This window comes from Candoia aspera, chromosome 2 (genome assembly GCF_035149785.1).
Source record: "Candoia aspera isolate rCanAsp1 chromosome 2, rCanAsp1.hap2, whole genome shotgun sequence".
NCBI lineage: Eukaryota > Metazoa > Chordata > Lepidosauria > Squamata > Boidae > Candoia > Candoia aspera.
Genome location: NC_086154.1, coordinates 186,766,243 through 186,785,366, shown reverse-complemented (window position 1 = coordinate 186,785,366; position 19,124 = coordinate 186,766,243). Strand labels below are relative to the sequence as shown.

The 19,124-nt window shown below is 43.5% G+C and overlaps 1 protein-coding gene across 1 annotated transcript in view; it reads left to right on the top strand.

Moving 5' to 3' along the window:
• The first annotated feature begins 218 nt into the window (after positions 1-218).
• SH3GL2 (SH3 domain containing GRB2 like 2, endophilin A1) overlaps positions 219-19,124 on the top strand; it is a 113,566-nt gene continuing 94,660 nt past the window's right edge. Inside the window, exon 1 of the mRNA XM_063295025.1 lies at positions 219-363. Coding sequence (XP_063151095.1) covers positions 319-363 — 45 coding nt within the window. The 5' untranslated portion in view covers positions 219-318. The remainder of the gene's footprint in view (positions 364-19,124) is intronic.

Below are 19,124 nucleotides of genomic sequence, written 5' to 3'. Positions count from 1 at the left end.
TGCCACTAACCTAGCACTCCCATCGCCTCTCATCAGTGGCTGGGGATGTTGTACAAGGCGTTTTCCTCCTCTGCTCCCAACGGGAAAGCCAGAAAGGAAAGGGCTAAAAAGTGGGGAGCCTTTCCCTTTAAGAGGCCGGGTTCCCACGATTTGACGTCAGGGTGTTTCTGCACCACAGCCGGCATCTGATAACCCGTCGAGGAAGGTGGGGGTGAGAGAGGAGGTGAGGGCGGTTGAGCAGCGAGAGGGAGAGGGCAAGAAGCATCCCTGGCCGCCCAGAGCTCCGACGGCTGTCCTCCTCCTCCCCCGGCAGCAGCGATGTCCGTGGCGGGCTTGAAGAAGCAGTTCCACAAAGCCACGCAGGTAGGGCGTCGGAGCGGGGGCTTCTCGCAGGAGATTCCGGGCGGGGGATGCGGGTCGACTCTTCCCTGCTGACCAGCTTTCCCGGGCTGGAGCAAGGAGCCGCGGGGGCCTCTAGGGGGCGCTGGGCTTTGCCTCGCGCGCCTTGACGCGAGTGGGGAGGACGGGGGCTGAAGTGGCCTTCTTTTCTTCCCCCCACCACCCGAGGGGGAAGACCTTATAGATGCCGCTTCTTAAGAGACGGGCTAGGAGGGAGGGACCCACGATTTTGTGCAGCCTCTTTTGCGTACTTCTGCAGGATACTCGGGTGAAATATGCCTCCTCTCTCCCTTTGCTCGCCCCCCTCTACATCCCCGGGGATTGCAGTAGCAGAAGCTGAAAGGGGGGAAAGAGGGAGCGCGCGCGCCTTGGCTAGAATTTGGGCTGCCGGAGCTGCAGCGGAGGGACCGGCAAGGAGCGCCTCGTGCTTTCTGTGCGGGAGGCGAAATGGCAGCACGCGCCCTCCCTTCCTGCCCCCCTTTGATGTTCTTGTGAATGCACTGAGCCCTCTTCGGTTAGCGGCAGAGGTGGGATCACGTCCTCCCCTGATTCCGTCTCGCTCCCACTACCAAACCCCCTGGGCGCAGTTCGTCCCCTGCAAAGCGCGGGAGATGCCTGACTATTTTGCCGCCCCCGCGCTGTTGCAGCCTTTCTCGTTGGGAAAGGAGCGAAGTCCTGCGGGCGAGCTGAGGTTACAGCGTGTCACGGTCTGATTAATGGTCCTGGGGCTTTCTGGTTGGCTGGCTGGGCCTTCGCTTATGTAAGCCTCTTCGCCCTGCAGGGGTGTCCTCTCTAGGCCTGGATCTCCTCGAGGCCCTAATTGTGGGCGCGAGTCGCCGTCCTTTTTGGAGCGTCTGGAGTAGAAAAGCATACTCTTTTTCCTCCATGAAGGGCTTGATTTCCTAATCCTTAGGTGTTGGGGCGGGGGGTGGTTGTTTTGGCTACTTGGCCTCGTTGGATAGGGGAAGAGCTAAACTACAATTATGTTAAGGGGTATGGATATTGGAATTAAAATGGTAACTTGGAATTGGCAATGAGTTTTATTTACACTAGGAGCCTCAAACAAGCATGAGACATTTGATTTTTGCATGATGGGTAATTGATGATAAGCTCAATTTTGATAACCAGAACAGTTCCTGAGTGAGAAAGATTAGCCTGTTAAACACTGAGGGGAAAGGAGAATCCTACTCTTCTCAATTAGAAAAAAAGGCTCCTAAAAATGGACCTTGTCCTTTGATCTGTGTCTGCCATTGGAGGTGGTTTAGAAATTGATGAAGTAATGTGCACGGTGTGCACGTATGCCATCTTGAGAAAATCTAGGGATTATGTACAATAGTCATGTTTAGGTTACACAGATGTGAATTCTGTTAATTCCACTGGATTGGCTCACTGATAGATCTGCAGTACTCCAGTATGGAGAGCTTGCTCTCTTTTTAATGTTGCACTCACAAAACACACCCAATTGTCTTTACTTTGATGTAAACCAAGGGTAGGAAGGCCAAATAAATTCCATAATATGTTTGGGAACTTACGGGAACTTTAATCTTTATTTTATGCACAATGAAGGCAACAGGTTATATCACGCTTTTTGTGAAACATCATTAAAGACAGCATAATGCCTTTTAAAGAATCTTTCTAACAGATTCTCTTAGAGGATGGCAGAGTGACTCTATAGTTGGTAAAACTTCGTATCCCTGCGTCATTTTATCCAGTAAGCAGGAAGTACAGGTCTATGTTGACTTAACAGAACTGTTCTACTCACACATTTTCCATCTCTAAAAAGATGCTCTTCGGAACTTTTGTCGATTTGAGGACCACACGAGACTTATTTCATTCATCAAAGAGGGCCCTCCAAAAGTTGGTATGACCAGGGGAGGATTTGTGATGTTAAGGGTTGAAATGGGTACTTGAAGCCTCTGTGAAGGTCAAGGTAATGATTTGTCCCTTAAACCATTCCAGTTTTTTTTAAAAGGGCAAAATATGTTGGTCTTCTACATTCTGAAAGTACCAAAAGGAATGGAAATGGTCTGCATGCATGATGCACTAATTGTAACTTTTGCTCTATCATTTTTACCCAGTCTTCAGTGAGAGCTGCTAATGAGGTTGACTCTGTTGAGAGGGAAGCAATATTTTGACCCTTTGCTACTAGTTAGGAAAGCTAATGTAAATTTTGTATTTTAAAAGGTGAAAAAATTCTCCCTTAGTTTAGTGAATGCCATTAGCATTGATAGATGTAACAGATCCTGAATCAAGCAGGAATGTTTGAGTGATAATCCAGTGACTCTGGTGCCATTAAGTATTGATTTGGATCAGTATGGAGATATATTTCTATCAGTTACAAAAGTCCTGTGAGTTTAATGAGTTTTGTCTGCATGGAGAGGAGATATGCCTCCTTACAACGTTCTGATTCCACTTTATGTGTGTGCCATTGGAAATACAATGAATAAAAAGCAATCCTGAGCAGGCTTTCTAAAGTAACCTATAATCATAAAGCCTGTTTACCTATAGCTAAGTATAAATGGTTGTTCTGAGGACTAAGAAACTAACATGCAGTTTGTCATTTATAATTTTAAACAGTACTGCACATTTTAAGAAAATGGAGTAAACTTGCAAAATTAAAAGCAAAAATCTCAGAAATCTTAACTAAAAAATTAATAGAGCTTTTTCTGAATTTATATGCATTTTTGTTTTGATTTGCATTGAAATTGGTTCAGTTTCCTTGAAATGCTTCTGGCTAGAGCTGAGCAAGTAAGTTTGGTGAGTCCTTGTCCTTTGTTCACCTCTTCTATCTATTATGACTCTGAAGTAGCATAATCTGACAGGACAAAGATCCACATATCTTTCTTGCACCTTCCATCACCTGACAAGATAAAGAAAAGCTGTCCATTCTTTAAGAATTTTAGTATTAAATCTCCTGTGTTGATATTCTAGACACATCTCAATGTTGCCATAAATGCCACATTTTTAAGTGAATGGTGTTAAGTAACAAAGAGTTGCTGAAAACAGCAGTTGGGGGCCCAATGAGAAATTCATAATGTTTGGCAGTTAAATAATTGGGTAGTACTTTCTTTTTCCTTCTCTGCTAACAGGAGTAACACTACCCTGGGGTTAAGCCATCAGCTTCTAATTCCCCTTGCTTTCAGTTTCAGCAATACTTTAGCTTAATTGCCTTCCAACTTTAGACGTTCAGGACACCTGAGCAGAAAATACCTCTGATCTAGACAGCTCACTCCAGAAAAGGTGATTTTGGTCCTCTCTGCTACATGAACAATGTTAGGTAGGATGAAAAGTGAATGCTGTGTGATGCGAAGGGGCTTTTGATGTAACTTAAAAGCTTTTTTTTCCTGAATGCTTGGGAAAGAAGCTTCCAGAATATTCAGAAACCTGTGTGTTCTATCTATCTATCTATAATATTTATGAAAGATTTTTTAAAAGGAAGATAAAAACTAATACAAACTAATATAAAGTAAGAAAAGAAAAAGAAATCAAAGAAAAAGCTAAAAATGCAAGAAAGAAAAAAGAAAAAAATAGAAAAAAAAGATACAAAGAAGTAGCTTCCGATTTTCTTTATAGCAGTTATAAGTACAATTATAAATTTACCTCTTACTCTATGGTTACAACATGACTCTCTTCTTTCTATATCCTGCCTAATCATCAAAAGCATAGATCATAAGTTCATTTTTTTCTGTTTCATGTAAAAAGTCTGTAAGGGGTTTCCAGTCAGCAATAAATGCCTTTTCTCTGATCAAAAAGTCAATTTAGCCATCTCAGAAAGTTCCATCATCTTCACTAACCATTCCTCCATTGTGGGTAATGCTGAATCTTTCCATCTTTGTGCGTACAATAATCTCGCTGTAGTTAGGTACAGAAACGAAATTCTACAACCTTTTTCCAACAGTTTGTCCATCAATCCCAAAAGGAAAACCTCTGGTCTCAATTGTATATTAATCTTTAAAATCCTCTGAATCAGTGTATGTATTTGAATCCAGAATTTTTTAGCTTTTTTTTACATGCCCACCAAACATGATAAAATGTCCCTTCTTCTTGTTCACATTTCCAGTATAAATTTGAAGTGCCTTTATACATTCTAGACAATTTCTCTGGTTTCATATACCATCGGTACATCGTTTTATAAAAACTCTCTTTAAGATTATAACATAGTGTAAATTTAAATCCTTTCAGCCACATATTTTCCCATTGTTCCATCTGTATATTATAACCAAAAATTTTAGCCCACTTTATAATACATTCTTTCACTTGTTCTTCTTCTGGGGGTTTTTCCCCCGCCACACAGATTTAGATATATCCTTCTGCCACTTTTGAAATAGTGCATCAGTTGTCAAAATAGGTATTGTCTGAAACAAAAACATCATTCTAGGCAAGACATTCATTTTATCACAGAAATTCTCTCCAGCAATGACAGTGGTAATTTCTCCCATCTTAATGTATTTTTTTAACTTCATTCCATATCTTAACATAGTTATCTTGAAACAACATACAATTCATATTTTTATTAGTGATACCCAGGTTTTTTATATTCTTCTGAATCTTAAAATCTGTTTTATTCATCAATTCTGTTCTAACCTCTATTTTCACATTTTTTGTTAACTTCTTTATCTTCTGTTTATTAACCTTGGAATCTGCTAATGCACCAAATTCCTTTAATTTGCCCATTAATATTTCAATTCCCTTTAAAGGATCTTCCAGAACCAACACCAAGTCATTTGCAAAAGCCTTTAACTTAGAAGTTTCTTTTTTAATCTTTACTCCCACAGTCCTCGGCTGCTGATCTCTGCTGCAGTGCTGTCCCTGCTTCTTCAGGGATGTCTAGTTTGCCATGAATCCTCACTGGAAGCTCAGAAATCTGCTTGCTATCAAGATGTTGCAGCATTGTTGTCCTACTTATAGACTTAGAGTTGCCAAATTTGTTAAGATTCTAGAAAGAGGAGATGCAGGAAAAAGGATCTGTTGTCCATGCTAATATCGATGCTCTTTTCCTAGGTATGAGTCAGTCATTCTCTCTAAATAATGACCACTTTTTCTTTCACCTCTTTCCCTGTCTTGTTTTCTGATACCTCTCCAACTGACAATTTCTGTGGCTATTGAGCATGTTCAAGCCTCATTAGGTGCATTAATAGGGAAAGGGATTTAGTTCTTTTCAAGTTCTGTAATCTGCATTAGTGTAAATATTGACGATCCTCTGAACATTATCAATATACCGTCATGTTACATTCTTGTTAGTACTCATATTAGAGGGAATTATGGGGTTTATATAAGAACGTTCGACAGAACTAATGTATTAATTTTTACCCCACCATCATCATATTCATATTCGTTGGACGAAATGAAAATATATCTCATCTGCTTTTTCCAAGCAGTATAATGTCAAAAGGTGCATTAATTCTCTTTAGATATACCACTGAAGATGAGAAGCAAATCTAACTTAACTGCAAATAGATATAACAGGTACAGTTACGTGAGTTCATGCTTTGGGTGAACTCAAAGCATGTGCTCTATAAAATGTGAAATGGCTTTCTGGATGTTTTCAAAACAAAAATAGATTGCTAGCTAATGTTATTGTTTGAGGGAGTAAGTGTTATGTTGGCTAATGGAAAACTATCCTTTTTGGTTAAATTGTTATAAGAAATAGATGAAATTTCACTAGGTAGAATTCCTGAGACATCACTTAATCAAGTATTTCAGATTGGAAGTAAAAAAGTACCCTGCAGGTTTATATGTGGCACTTCTGTTGTTGGTTTCTTGTATAGAAAGTTATTTTTCATGGTTGGAAAGTTCTTTTTATATGGATATAGCTGATTTAGAAGCTGACAAGTGTTACTGATGTACCTGTGTCCCCCCTTCTCTTTTTTCTTTGGTCTTTCTGCATTGTAAAGGAACAAGTCACAGGTTAAGATTAATCCCCTACATTTTGAGAGGGCTTAAAACGTCCCTACTGGGAATAAGGTTAATTCAATTCCTAATGAGTAAGATTTAAAGGCCATAAACCAATTTAGCAAGTGCTGAAGTTACAGTTGAAAGGAAAAGATTTTGAGATTTACACAGCTGTCAAGTGTTGAAGTTAATGGAGTTGCTTTCCTATTATGATGAACATGGTTGAAGAAAATTATGGGACAAAATATGAAATTTCTGCAAAGGTCCCAAAGCAAAGGTGCAGAGAACTAAAACCAAGTTGTCCTTAATTTTTATCACATGTGGCTTTCTAAAGGCTGCTGATGGTGACTTTGTGTCACCTAACTAACATGGCCAGTAGTGAGGAATGATGAAGTTGCAGTCTTAACAAGAGATGGAAGGTCACATTCTGTCCATTTGTGGTTTAGTAAGAACACATGCCTCAGTTCAGCCAATTTTTTGTTGTTTATTCGTTTAGTCGCCTCTGACTATTCGTGACTTCATGGACAAGCCCACGCCAGAGCTTCCTGTCGGTCGTCAAGACCCCCAGCTCCCCCAGGGATGAGTCCGTCACCTCTAGAATATCATCCATCCATTTTGCCCTTGGTCGGCGCCTCTTCCTTTTGCCTTCCACTCTCCCTAGCATCAGCATCTTCTCCAGGGTGTCCTGTCTTCTCATTATGTGGCCAAAGTATTTCAGTTTTGCCTTTAATATCATCCCCTCAAGTGAGCAGTCTGGCTTTATTTCCTGGAGGATGGACTGGTTTGATCTTCTTGCAGTCCAAGGCACTCTCAGAATTTTCCTCCAACACCACAGTTCAAAAGCATCTATCTTCCTTCTCTCAGCCTTCCTGATGGTCCAGCTCTCGCAGCCATATCTTACTACTGGGAACACCATTGCTTTAACTATGCGGACCTTTGTTGTCAGTGTGATGTCTCTGCTCTTAACTATTTTATCAAGATTTGTCATTGCTCTTCTCCCAAGGATTAAGCGTCTTCTGATTTCCTGACTGCAGTCAGCATCTGCAGTAATCTTCGCACCTAGAAATACAAAGTCTTTCACTGCCTCCAGATTTTCTCCCTCTATTTGCCAGTTATCAATCAAGCTGGTTGCCATAATCTTGGTTTTTTTGAGGTTTAACTACAACCCAGCTTTTGCACTTTGTTCTTTCACCTTCGTCATAAAGCTCCTCAGTTCCTCTTCGCTTTCAGCCATCAAAGTGGTATCATCTGCATATCTGAGATTGTTAATGTTTCTTCCAGCGATTTTAACTCCAGCCTTGGATTCCTCAAGCCCAGCATGTCACATGATGTGTTCTGTGTACAAGTTGAATAGGTAGGGTGAGAGTATACAGCCCTGCCGTACTCCTTTCCGAATCTTAAACCAGTCCATTGTTCCGTGGTCCGTTCTTACCGTTGCTACTTGGTCATTATACAGATTCTTCAGGAGGCATACAAGATGACTTGGTATCCCCATACCACTAAGAACTTGCCACAATTTGTTCTGGTCCACACAGTCAAAGGCTTTAGAATAGTCAATAAAACAGAAATAGATGTTTTTCTGAAACTCCCTGGCTTTTTCCATTATCCAGCGGATATTGGCAATTTGGTCCCTAGTTCCTCTGCCTTTTCTAAACCCAGCTTGTACATCTGGCAGTTCTCGCTCCATGAATTGCTGAAGTCTACGTTGCAGGATCTTGAGCATTACCTTACTGGCATGTGAAATGAGTGCCACTGTTCAGTAGTTTGAACATTCTTTAGTGTTTCCCTTTTTTGGTATGGGGATATAAGTTGATTTTTTCCAGTCTGATGGCCATTCTTGTGTTTTTCAAATTTGCTGGCATATAGCATGCATTACCTTGACAGCATCATCTTGCAAGATTTTGAACAGTTCAGCTGGGACGCCATCATCTCCTGCTTCCTTGTTATTAGTGATGCTTCTTAAGGCCCATTCAACCTCACTCTTCAGGATGTCTGGCTCTAGCTCACTGACCACACTGTCAAAGCTATCTCCGATATTGTTATCCTTCCTATACAGGTCTTCTGTATATTCTTGCCACCTTTTCTTGATCTCTTCTTCTGTTAGGTCCTTGCCATCTTTGTTTTTGATCATACCCATTTTTGCCTGGAATTTACCTCCAATGTTTCTAATTTTCTTGAAGAGGTCTCTTTTCCTTCCTATTCTATTGTCTTCTTCCACTTCCGTGCATTGCTTGTTTAAAAATAATTTGTTATCTCTTCTGGCTAATCTCTGGAATTTTGCATTTAATTGGGCATATCTCCCCCTATCACTGTTGCCATTTGCTTTCCTTCTTTCTTGGGCTACTTCTAGTGTCTCAGCAGACAGCCATTTTGCCTTCTTGGTTTTCTCTTTCTTTGGGATGTATTTTGTTGCCGCCTCCTGAACAATGTTGCGAACTTCTGTCCAGAGTTCTTCCGGGATCCTATCTATTAAGTCCAGTCCCTTAAATCGATTTTTCACCTCCACTGCATAAAGCTGTCTCTTAGATTGTTGGAAGAGAGTGTTTGTTATGCAGAGTGAGTTGTCTTGGCAAAATTCTATCAGCCTATGTCCTGCTTCGTTCTGTTCTCCCAGGCCATGCTTACCTGTAATTCATTTGACTGCCCACCTTAGCATTCCAGTCTCCTGTGATGAAAATAACGTCTCTTTTAGGCGTGTTGTCCAGTAGGTGCTGCAGATCCTCATAGAACTGATCTACTTCAGCTTCTTCAGCATCTGTGGTTGGGGCGTATATTTGGATCACTGTGATGTTAGATGGCTTGCCCTGAATTCGAACTGAGATCATTCTATCGTTTTTTGGATTGTATCCAAGCACTGCTTTAGCCACTTGACTATTAATTATGAAGGCTACTCCATTTCTTCTGTGGTCCTCTTGTCCACAATAGTAGATCTGGTGGTCATTTGATGTGAAGTGTCCCATTCCAGTCTATTTCAGTTCACTGACGCCCAAAATGTCTACCTTTAATCTTGACATCTCACCAATAACGACATCCAATTTGCCCTGGCTCATATATCTTACATTCCAGGCTCCAATGGTGTGTTAATCCTTAGAACATCGGATTCGCCATTCACCACCAGCACCGTCGGCCGCTAGCCGTCCTTTCTGCTTTGAGCTAGCTGCATCATCACGTCTGGGGCTAGTTGAACTCATCCTCTGTTCCTCCCCAGTAGCATTTTGACCATCTTCTGACCTGGGGGTCTCATCTTCCGATGGTATACCGACATATCTCTGGTTGTACTGATCCATTTAGTTTTCATGGCAAGAATACTGGGGTGGGTTGCCATTACCTTCCCCAGGGATCGCATTTATTCTGACCTCTCTGTCATGACCTTCCCATCTCGGAAACTCGGGAATGGGAACAAAGTCCCGGCCCGAAACGACCCGAAAGGGGGTCTGACCAGTGCTTTGGTGCACAGCATTGTTATAAGCGACCTCAACGAAAGGGAGCAAATCAACCCAGTCATCTTGGTGGTAATTAACATAAGACCGGAGAAACTGTTCCAGTGTGGCATTAAGGACCTCAGTAGATCTGTCAGTCTGGAGATGCTAAGAGGATGACAATGCCTGTTCAGTGCCAATCCGTTTCAAAAAAAGCCCACCAAAACCGTGAGGTAAATTGTGTGCCCCTATCGGTCACCAAACGAGAGAGGCATCCGTGTGGGCGGTAGACGTGTACCAAAAAGAGCCTGGCTAGCTGCTGCGCTGAAGGAATAGAGGCACAGGGAACAAAATGAGCCTGCTTAGAAAAATAATCCTTGACCACCCAAATGACAGTTTTCTTTTGACTGGGGGGTAAGTCCACAATAAAATCCATAGAAATCTCATCCCAAGGGCGAGAAGAGTCAGCCACTGGCCGCAGAAGCCCCTGGGGCTTACCTGACTGCCGTTTGGACATAGCGCAGACAGGGCATGAAGCGACATAATCCTTCACGTCCCTCCATAAGGAGGGCCACCAAAACTGCCACCGGATTAAATGGAGGGACTTGAGAAAACCAAAATGACCAGCTTGCTTACTGTCATGGGAACGGGCTAATATTGCAGACTGTTGAGATTCAGGGATGTACAAACGCCCCCCCACCCAAGCCAGGTCGTGCTCAAGGGAAACCTTGTCAGGGTTAGCGAGGAGCCAGGGATCAGATTTCAAAGCGGAGACAAAATCAGTATGCAACCGACCAGGCATTTGAGGTTGCTTACGGCTCCGAGAGTGCTGTGCCGGAACCGCTTGCGAGGGGGAAGGTGGCTGCCCCCGAGCGCGGCTCCGGGTGACCGCGACCAATCCCAATTGAGGCTCCGTGAGCACAGTCCCAATGACATCAGAGATCAGCTCCGCATCTTGGGGCAAACGGGAGAGGGCATCAGCCAAAAAATTCTTCTTCCCTGGGAAAAATTAAGTTGGAAATTAAAACGGCTAAAAAATTGAGCCCAGCGGATGTGCTTAGGGCTGAGACGCCTGGGCGTTTGGAGCACCTCGAGGTTGCGGTGATCTGTCCAAACCTCAAAAGGACAAGTCGCCCCCTCCAAAAGGTGACGCCAAGCCTCCAATGCAGCCTTAACCGCAAAAGCTTCCTTCTCCCAAACATGCCAGCGCCGCTCCATTTCTGAAAACTTACGGGAGAGATAGGCGCAAGGCTTTAAGAGCCCGGCAGAATCCTTTTGCAACAAAATAGCTCCAATAGAAAAATCAGAGGCATCAACCTGAACAACAAAAGGCCGTTCAGGGTCAGGGTGGGATAAAATGGGTTCAGCTGTGAAAAGAGCCTTCAACTGATCAAAGGCAGCCTGACAGGCAGGAGTCCAATTGAGCACGGCCCCCGGGTTCTTCACCTTGCGTGTCTCCCTGACCCCCTTGGTGTGCAACAAATCAGTCAGGGGCAGAGCAATCTCCACGAACCCCTGGACAAAGGATCTGTAAAAATTGGCGAACCCCAGAAAACTTTGAAGCTGACGCCAGGTTCGCGGGCGCTCCCAGTTGAGAAATGCCTGAACCTTTTCAGGATCCATTTCAATAGCCTGATCAGAAATTCTGTAGCCCAAGTAATTCAAGCGAGACTTATGGAATTCACACTTAGAAAGCTTAGCATAAAGCTTAGCTTTTCTGAGTTTGGTGAGAACTTGTTTGACAAGCTTCTCGTGTTCCTTTTCAGTCTTAGTGTAGATGAGAACATCATCCAAATAAACCAAAACCCCCTTAAACAAATGGCCATGTAACACCTCATTGATCAGTTGCATGAAAACACCTGGGGCCCCTGCTAGACCAAAAGGAAGGACCTTATACTGAAAGGAACCCAAGGGGCAGTTAAAAGCTGTTTTCCACTCATCCCCCTCCCGAATGCGATAGTATGCTTCGCGGAGGTTAAGCTTGGAAAAGACTTTACACAAATGTGCTAACATATCTTTTACAAGAGGCAGAGGGTATTTGTTCAAAAGTGAGGCTGAATTTAACCCACGATAGTCTGTGCATAGTCTAAGGGTACCATCCTTCTTTTCGCGGAATAACACGGGAGCCCCAACTGGCGAGTTTGCTGTTTCAGTGAAACCTCTAGCCAGGTTTTGGTCAATGAACTCCCGCAATGCCCCCAGTTCCTTCTGAGTCATAGCATAGATCTTTGGCTTGGGTAAGGGGACGTCCGGAAGAAGCTCAATGGCACAGTCAGTTTTGCGATGGGGGGGGTAATTGGTCTGCCTCCTCCTCCCCGAAGACGTCAGCAAAGTCACGGTACTTGGCAGGCAGCCCTTCCATGGGTAGAGTGGGAGACTGAGGGTTGACAATTTCAGCCCTCCCCGCCCCCACAGTGATGGACTTCCCCACAATAGGAGCCTGGTAGAATCCATCATCAAACGTAATAGTACGGGACTTCCAATTGATGTATGGATTATGGGTAGTAAGCCAGGGAATCCCCAAGACCACCAGAGGGTTTCCCACTGGAGTAACAATGAATTTGATCAGCTCCATGTGTGTTCCCATGTGTAACGTAACATCCCCAGTAAACTGGGTGGCCGGTCCCCCCCCCCCACCGTGGAACCATCTAATTGCTGAAAAATTAGTGGTTTTGGAAGGGGAAAGCAAGGCAGCTCCAATGCAGCGACTAAGTCGGGGTGGATCAAACATCTGGAACACCCCGAGTCGACCAAAGCCCAGACTTCGACGGTCTTGGAGCAGGAGCCCAACTCAATCTTTACAGCTAGGATGGGGCAGTCAGCACTCACCATGTTGGTATTGCGCCCATTCTCCACCACCTGTCCAGCGGCGCTGTTTAAGACAGGTGGAAGTTGTTTCCTGCCGGCTGTTCAAGGGTGGTAAAAGCGTCTCCCGCGAGGTAGACATCGTCCCCCTCCTCCGCAGATGCTTTTGCCCCTGCCAGCCGACGGGGAGGGTTAGGTGTCTTCTGCGGAGATTTAGACGGGCAATCCGCAGTCTTAGTTTTGTGACATTCCGCAGCGTGGTGGCCTGCCTTGCCACATTTGATGCATCGCCCTCGGGCAAAACGTCGCTGTTTCTCGTCGTCCCACCCTGTGGCAGACGGCTGTCTCGGGCCCTTTTCACTGGAGGGAGGCTTGTCCCCCTTAGTGGCTTGCATATAGGTATGCTGGGCATGTTCAGCCTTTCTGGCAAGACAGATCCAATCATGAAGTGAGTCCGGATTGTCCCTGCACAGTGCCCATCTCAATACCTCTCGATTGAGCCCGTCTTTAAACTTGTCTATCAGGGTAGCTTCAGACCATTCAGGAACTTTACCTGCCAATAACTTGAATTCCAGGGCATAATCAGCAACTAACTTCTGCCCTTGAACAAGTTCCTTTAGAGTTTCTTTAGCCCTTGCCTTAGCCAGGGGATCCCCAAAGTACTGTCTCAAGGCGGCCAAAAAAGCATCGAAGGCACCAAGCGCTGGGGCTTTCGCTTCAGATAACTGTACATACCAGTCAGCAGCTCTTGCCTTTCAGCTTTGTGGCAACAACCAAGATTTTTGCCCCTTCTGAGGTGAAGCAATGTCCATATTGCTGCATATAGTTTGCAGCGTTGGTAAGGAAAAATGACAAATTTGTGGGGTCCCCATCAAACTTTACGGGAAAGTCCTTAGCTACCCCGCCAACTGGTGCAGCCGCAACCGGTGGACGAGCCAGGGTCCCTCCTGACACCGGAGTGGGACCCTGAAGACTCGGGGAAGAATCCTGTGGCCACCCCCACCCTCTTGGTGCTGGCGACGGAGGAGGGGGGACGGCGGGTCCCATCGTGGCACCTGGACTACCAACAACCTTCACCAGGTCTCCCACCGCAGCCGAAATGGATCGTAGCATATGCTCCATAGACTCGATCTTTGCTTCGATGACTCTGATCCTGTAAGGTGTGACCGAGTCCTCCAGCCCTGGTGCCTCAGGCTGCCGACTTGCCGACATCGCGGTGGATTCCCTCTCGGGAGTCGGGGTAACGTAGCCTCCATGAGGTGTGAGACGTCCCCGGCCGGGGGTCTCCCATGGTATCCCACATCATCTCTGGGGGAGGGGTACCAGTTGTTACAGGCTGTTCCGGCTCCCCCCTTTCCATCGGATCCCCCAACTCCGGGCTGCAGCTGGACTCTCTGGAATAGGGTGCGAGGTGGGATGGGAGGGGGCTCGGGTCCCTGCTTGGAAATGCCGACTCCAGGAACTGCCTGGTCGCGTCGCCAAAGCCCGTGGACTCTTTCCTCGATTCTGCCATTGCTAACTTCTTCTTTCACAAGAAAAATTTCTTGGTAGAGACTAGCGAGGTTTTTTCATTAAATGATTCTCAGCTTTATGTAATGATTGCCTGAACCCAAATAAAATGCTCAGACTCAAAATCAAGGTTTAAGTTCTGATTTTATTTAGAATAGAGTGCAAACAGAAAGAAAGCTGAGAATGAGAAAAGCACGCCTAGAGTCAAACTAAATAGCCCCACTTCAAACAGCGTCCCACCCCCCCTTCATCCATTACCATCCCACATTCCCAGGTGCTCCTAACGAGCTCTGCTGATCAACGGGCAAAAAGACCTTGACATTAAAGAGAGAACCAAAACACATTCCTCCATGGCACAGGCAGACACAACTCCCCGTACAAGGTTTATCAGCAGCACCCTCCCAGCCAGGAACACGCGTCAACACTCTGGCATGCGAACCGTTACGATGTACAGCATCATTGAAACGGTGAACCTGACAAGATGGCTAATTGGGCTGATCCAGCTGGGCTCTCCTTATTTTAGTATGATTATGAAACAAACAAAAGGTGCTTCTGACCTTCCTGTGGCTGGGTAGCACCAGAAAGACCCATTGTATTGTTTTTCTTAAGTTTAGAAAAACTGAACCCATTACAAAGAACAGGGAAGCTGCATAGCCTTCACTATACGGTTGTATACAGATGCTGAAAGTTCCCTACTTAACTGTGGAGTCTGTGGGTATGTGTATCTGTGCATGCTGCCATTACAATGTAATCTACTAAATTTGGGAGTTCAGACTATTCTAGTGACAGTTGCTCTCTTTTATATCAGCTTTTTATAGAGTCTGTTTCATGCTATAATTTTTCTACTTTTGTCAGTAAACCATGCAGAATCTGTTTAGAGGAAGCATATTTAAATTTTCCACACAATTACAGTACATTATCAAAACTGCAGAGCTTCTTAACCTTTTGGTCTGTGCCAATCCTCTGTTTAAACTTTGAGAGTGACACAAATACATCTCCATCTGACATGATGGCAAATGCCTCAGAAACATAGCCAGCTTACCGTGAAATTAAACAGGCTTTTGAGTGTTTTGCAAAACACATTTTGCACAAGATAAGGGGAAATGTGCATATGCCAGAGTTTTGCAAAGGTTTCTCTTCTAAGGACTAAATCTGTGTTGGTGGATGTTGCCTTTTACATTTCCCATAGTAACTAAACTAATCCAGGCAAGCAGACTAATACTCTCTTTGTACATTTGCCCCTTTCAACTCTGGGAGTTACTGCAATAGTTAACATGAGTGCATTATTGGTTGACATCAAAGTGTTGCCACTTCTGTTTTCATGCAGAGATAAGTTCTTATACTGTTATTTGCTATACAAAAATAAGAGAGTGGTTGGATTAAATGACTAATTTAATGAATTAGAGTTATGGGATCAGTACTGGTTAACTTGAGAAGAGTGCTTAAACAGGAGGAAGAAGGAGTATTAGGTATGTTCGCCGCCTTGAGTTATTTATAAAAATAATAAAGGCGGGAAAAATATTTAAAAATATATAAATAACTTTTTGTATTTTCAATCTATTCTTGGGTTTCTAGCCTTGTGCTGATATTGTGGCCTGTAAATCATGATTTGTGGCTATAAGCAGACTTACATATATGTGGACTTAGAGTTTAGTGTTGTGTATGTTACAGTGCATTAGTCAAAAGAGTATGGTTAAACTAATGAAAGCCTAGTGCACTGTATGTATCCAGCTACAGTTTCATCTTTGATAGAAAGCTGATTCCTATAATTTTTCAGAGAAATCTGAAAAATGACAAATATGCTTTGCTTGTGTGAAGCCCAAAGCATTTCTTCCAAGTCATTTCAAGGCATACACAGTCCTATTACGTAGTTTGGTCGGTTTTGACATACTATTTTAAGAGAAACCAGCTTCTGTTAATAAACTATGATTTGTGGCTTAGCATGTTGCATGAATCTAGCCACGTGTGGATTTATTAAAACCATCAGTAAAAAATACAGTTTAGAACAATGTGTGATAGCACATTACTTTCATATTTGCATAATTCTGCTGAGCTAGACAAGTTTGCTGTTCAGTGCTGTGTGTATATAACTTAATTATTATAGGCTATTTTAATTCCACTCTAAAGAATCATTAAACTTTCTCCTCCTTGATCAAAAGTTGGAGAGTTCCTAAAATTGGAAAAGTTACTTTATCTGATTGAAAAAATGAGATGGAAAACATGCAGATTACAACTACTGTATATATCAAAAGTTACTTCTAAATCTCATTGAAATCAGTTGGACCTGACTTTTAATTAGGTTGTGCCCCTTACTTGTAAACATTGGACCATTTTGTACAATAGACTAGATTTTAGAAAAAGCTGACTAGTAATACTGACACTTTCTGCATAACAGTTTTAGTGCATGCCAAACCGCCCAGAGTCCCTCTGGTGGGAGGAGATGGGCGGTGACAAATTTGATAAATAAATAAAAAATAAAAAATGCTTCATTGGGATCAGTTTGAAATCTATCCCAAGACCTGAACAGTAGATCAAAATGCTGACCAATGTATGGAGATAGGCATGGAGCTTGTGGCTTGCTTAAAACCAGCTAATGTGCTCATAATTGCTAAAATCAAATCTCATTCTGCAATTCACAACTTAAGAGTTTAAGCTACTACATGGCATTAGAAGCAGACAACAACATTTGTAGATACAATAAATAAGCAAATAAGTTTCACAATTACATTACAATGGCCATGTTATCTCTTGACAAATCATCTTTTGTAATCAATATTATATATTTTCTCTTTCATCACTCATTAACTGTGTTCACACTTGCTAAATCAAAAAACATAGCAAACTAATAGTTTTATTTACAGAACACGTTCAGATACAACAAAATACACTGTGAGTTAATATGGTTTGGTTCTGACACAAAGGTATAGTTGATGCCATGGCCACAACCCAGGTGGCACAGTCTGAAATGGGAACCCAGTCCTCTCTGCCCAGCCAGGTTTTGGTAATGCATAACAGATTGGCTCTCATCCACAAATAAATCACGCATGAGGCAAGCCTTACAGACTGATCTTGCATTCAGTAGCAGTCAGTAGCTGGGCCACCAAAGTTCCAAAGACCAGGTACAGAGCTGAGTAAAAATATGGCAGTGTTACCAAACACTGAGGCTGCTTTTCCCATGAATGGCCTACCTCCTGTTCCCTGCCTTATGCCCCTGTGCCTGTCACCATCCTGATGTTACTGCCTGCCCACTGCTCCCTTATAATTTTCACCATCCATGACACTCACTCTCCCCTCAATAAGCCAAAGGATCCCAACATTCACTAGATGCCATGCTCACCAAGTGACGGACAATTGAGGTGCAAAGGGTGCTTCTTTGAAGCATTTAGCACCCAAAAGCCTGCTTGGACAGCCACCCCACCCTCCCACTATCCACACAACGCACCACCACTCCCCTGCCCTTGTCTCACCTAGGCAGAGGGAAAAAGGGAAAGACATGGTCTATTCTCTTACCAATAGGTGAGCCAGATGTAACTCTGCCCCTCTCCTTCTCTCTCTTTCCACCCCCCTGTCTCATAATGGGTAGAAGGAATGACCTTGAGGCTACCAAAACAATGGTCAGATAAACCTGAGTCTGGGGCAGAACTGTAACCTGAGAAAACATCTCAGACAAGATCCTCCCTAGTTCTAGTGAAGCTAAAGGGATGGAGGGGGGGAGCCATTCAGACTTGCAAGTTTCTGTTACAATAACATTAAAATAAAGTAGCATTGGCATGACTTTGGTTTCCTAGTGTGATCTACATCAAAGGGATGACACCTATCCAAGAGGGCAGATAACTCCAGGCCTCCCTATTCCTCCTACTCAAAAACTGTTCCAAAACAATCCAGACCCACACATCACCTAGTCCTCCAGAGACAATGATGGAATTACACCAGAGCTGCTATAAACTATGACATTCAAAGCAACCTCCAGTTCCTCTGAACCTTGATCTCAGTCCCATATCCACACTGCAGAACAGGCAAACTGGCCCAAGCAATGCTACCCCATATGGCCAGCCACACAGCAGTCATAGGACACAGGTAATTTCTCTCGCCAGGCCACTGATCTGGTGCCTAATCCTGGGTGCGAAGAACTCCAACACATTGAGATTGCCTTTGCCACCTCTGCTCATCTGCACTGGCCAAACAATCTCCCAAGTGAGTTAGCTAATCAAAGAATAATATAAAATTGTTTCCAAATCCATACTGATTTCTGGTGATTATCAATTGTTTTCAAAGTGCTTACACATTAATTGGTTTATGATCTGCTATAGGATCTTTCCAGTTGGTCTGTAGCATCCCCTTTTCCCCCTTTTTGAAGATGGGATGTTTGCCTCTCTTTTTTTCCCCAATCATTGGGCACTTCACCAGTTCTCCAAGATTTCTCCTAAAAGAGACATTTTAATAACCTAGGGAGAGCCAGTTTGGTGTGGTGGTTAAGGCATGGGTCTAGAAACCAGGAATTCTAGTCCTGCTTTAGGCACAAAGCCAGCTGGGTTACCTTGGGCCAGTCACTCTCTCTCAGCCCTAGGAAGAAGGCAATGGCAAACCACCTCAGAAACCTTACCAAGAAAACTGCAGGGACTTGTCCAGGCAGTCTCTGAAAATCGGACATGATTGAACAGATTAAAAAAAAAAAGCCCAGGATGCAATTATTCTGGTCCTGAATATTCTAACACATATAGTATATATGGTATATGTTATAAAACAGTATGTAAGTATTCCCTGAACAATTTCTCTCTGTGTATAGAAGATAGCATTTTGCTATTAAGCTGTTGGGCTACTACTTTATTTCTCTTCCTTTTATTTTGAGCATTTTTGAAGAAGAATTTTATCTGGAAGCCATCAGGTAGGAAAAGGTAATAATCTTTCTGACGACCGAGATCTTCATACAGTATTAACTTTCCTTGAATATAGAGGTCATCACAACCTCCTATGATCTGGGTTTTGGGACTAAATACCTTTAATGCTTTAGTGTGGACACTGGGCAGTGGGATCCTTATTAACTCTTTAAGGTACTCTGGTGGGATTACTTACCATCTGATGCCTGTTTATTAAGATCGC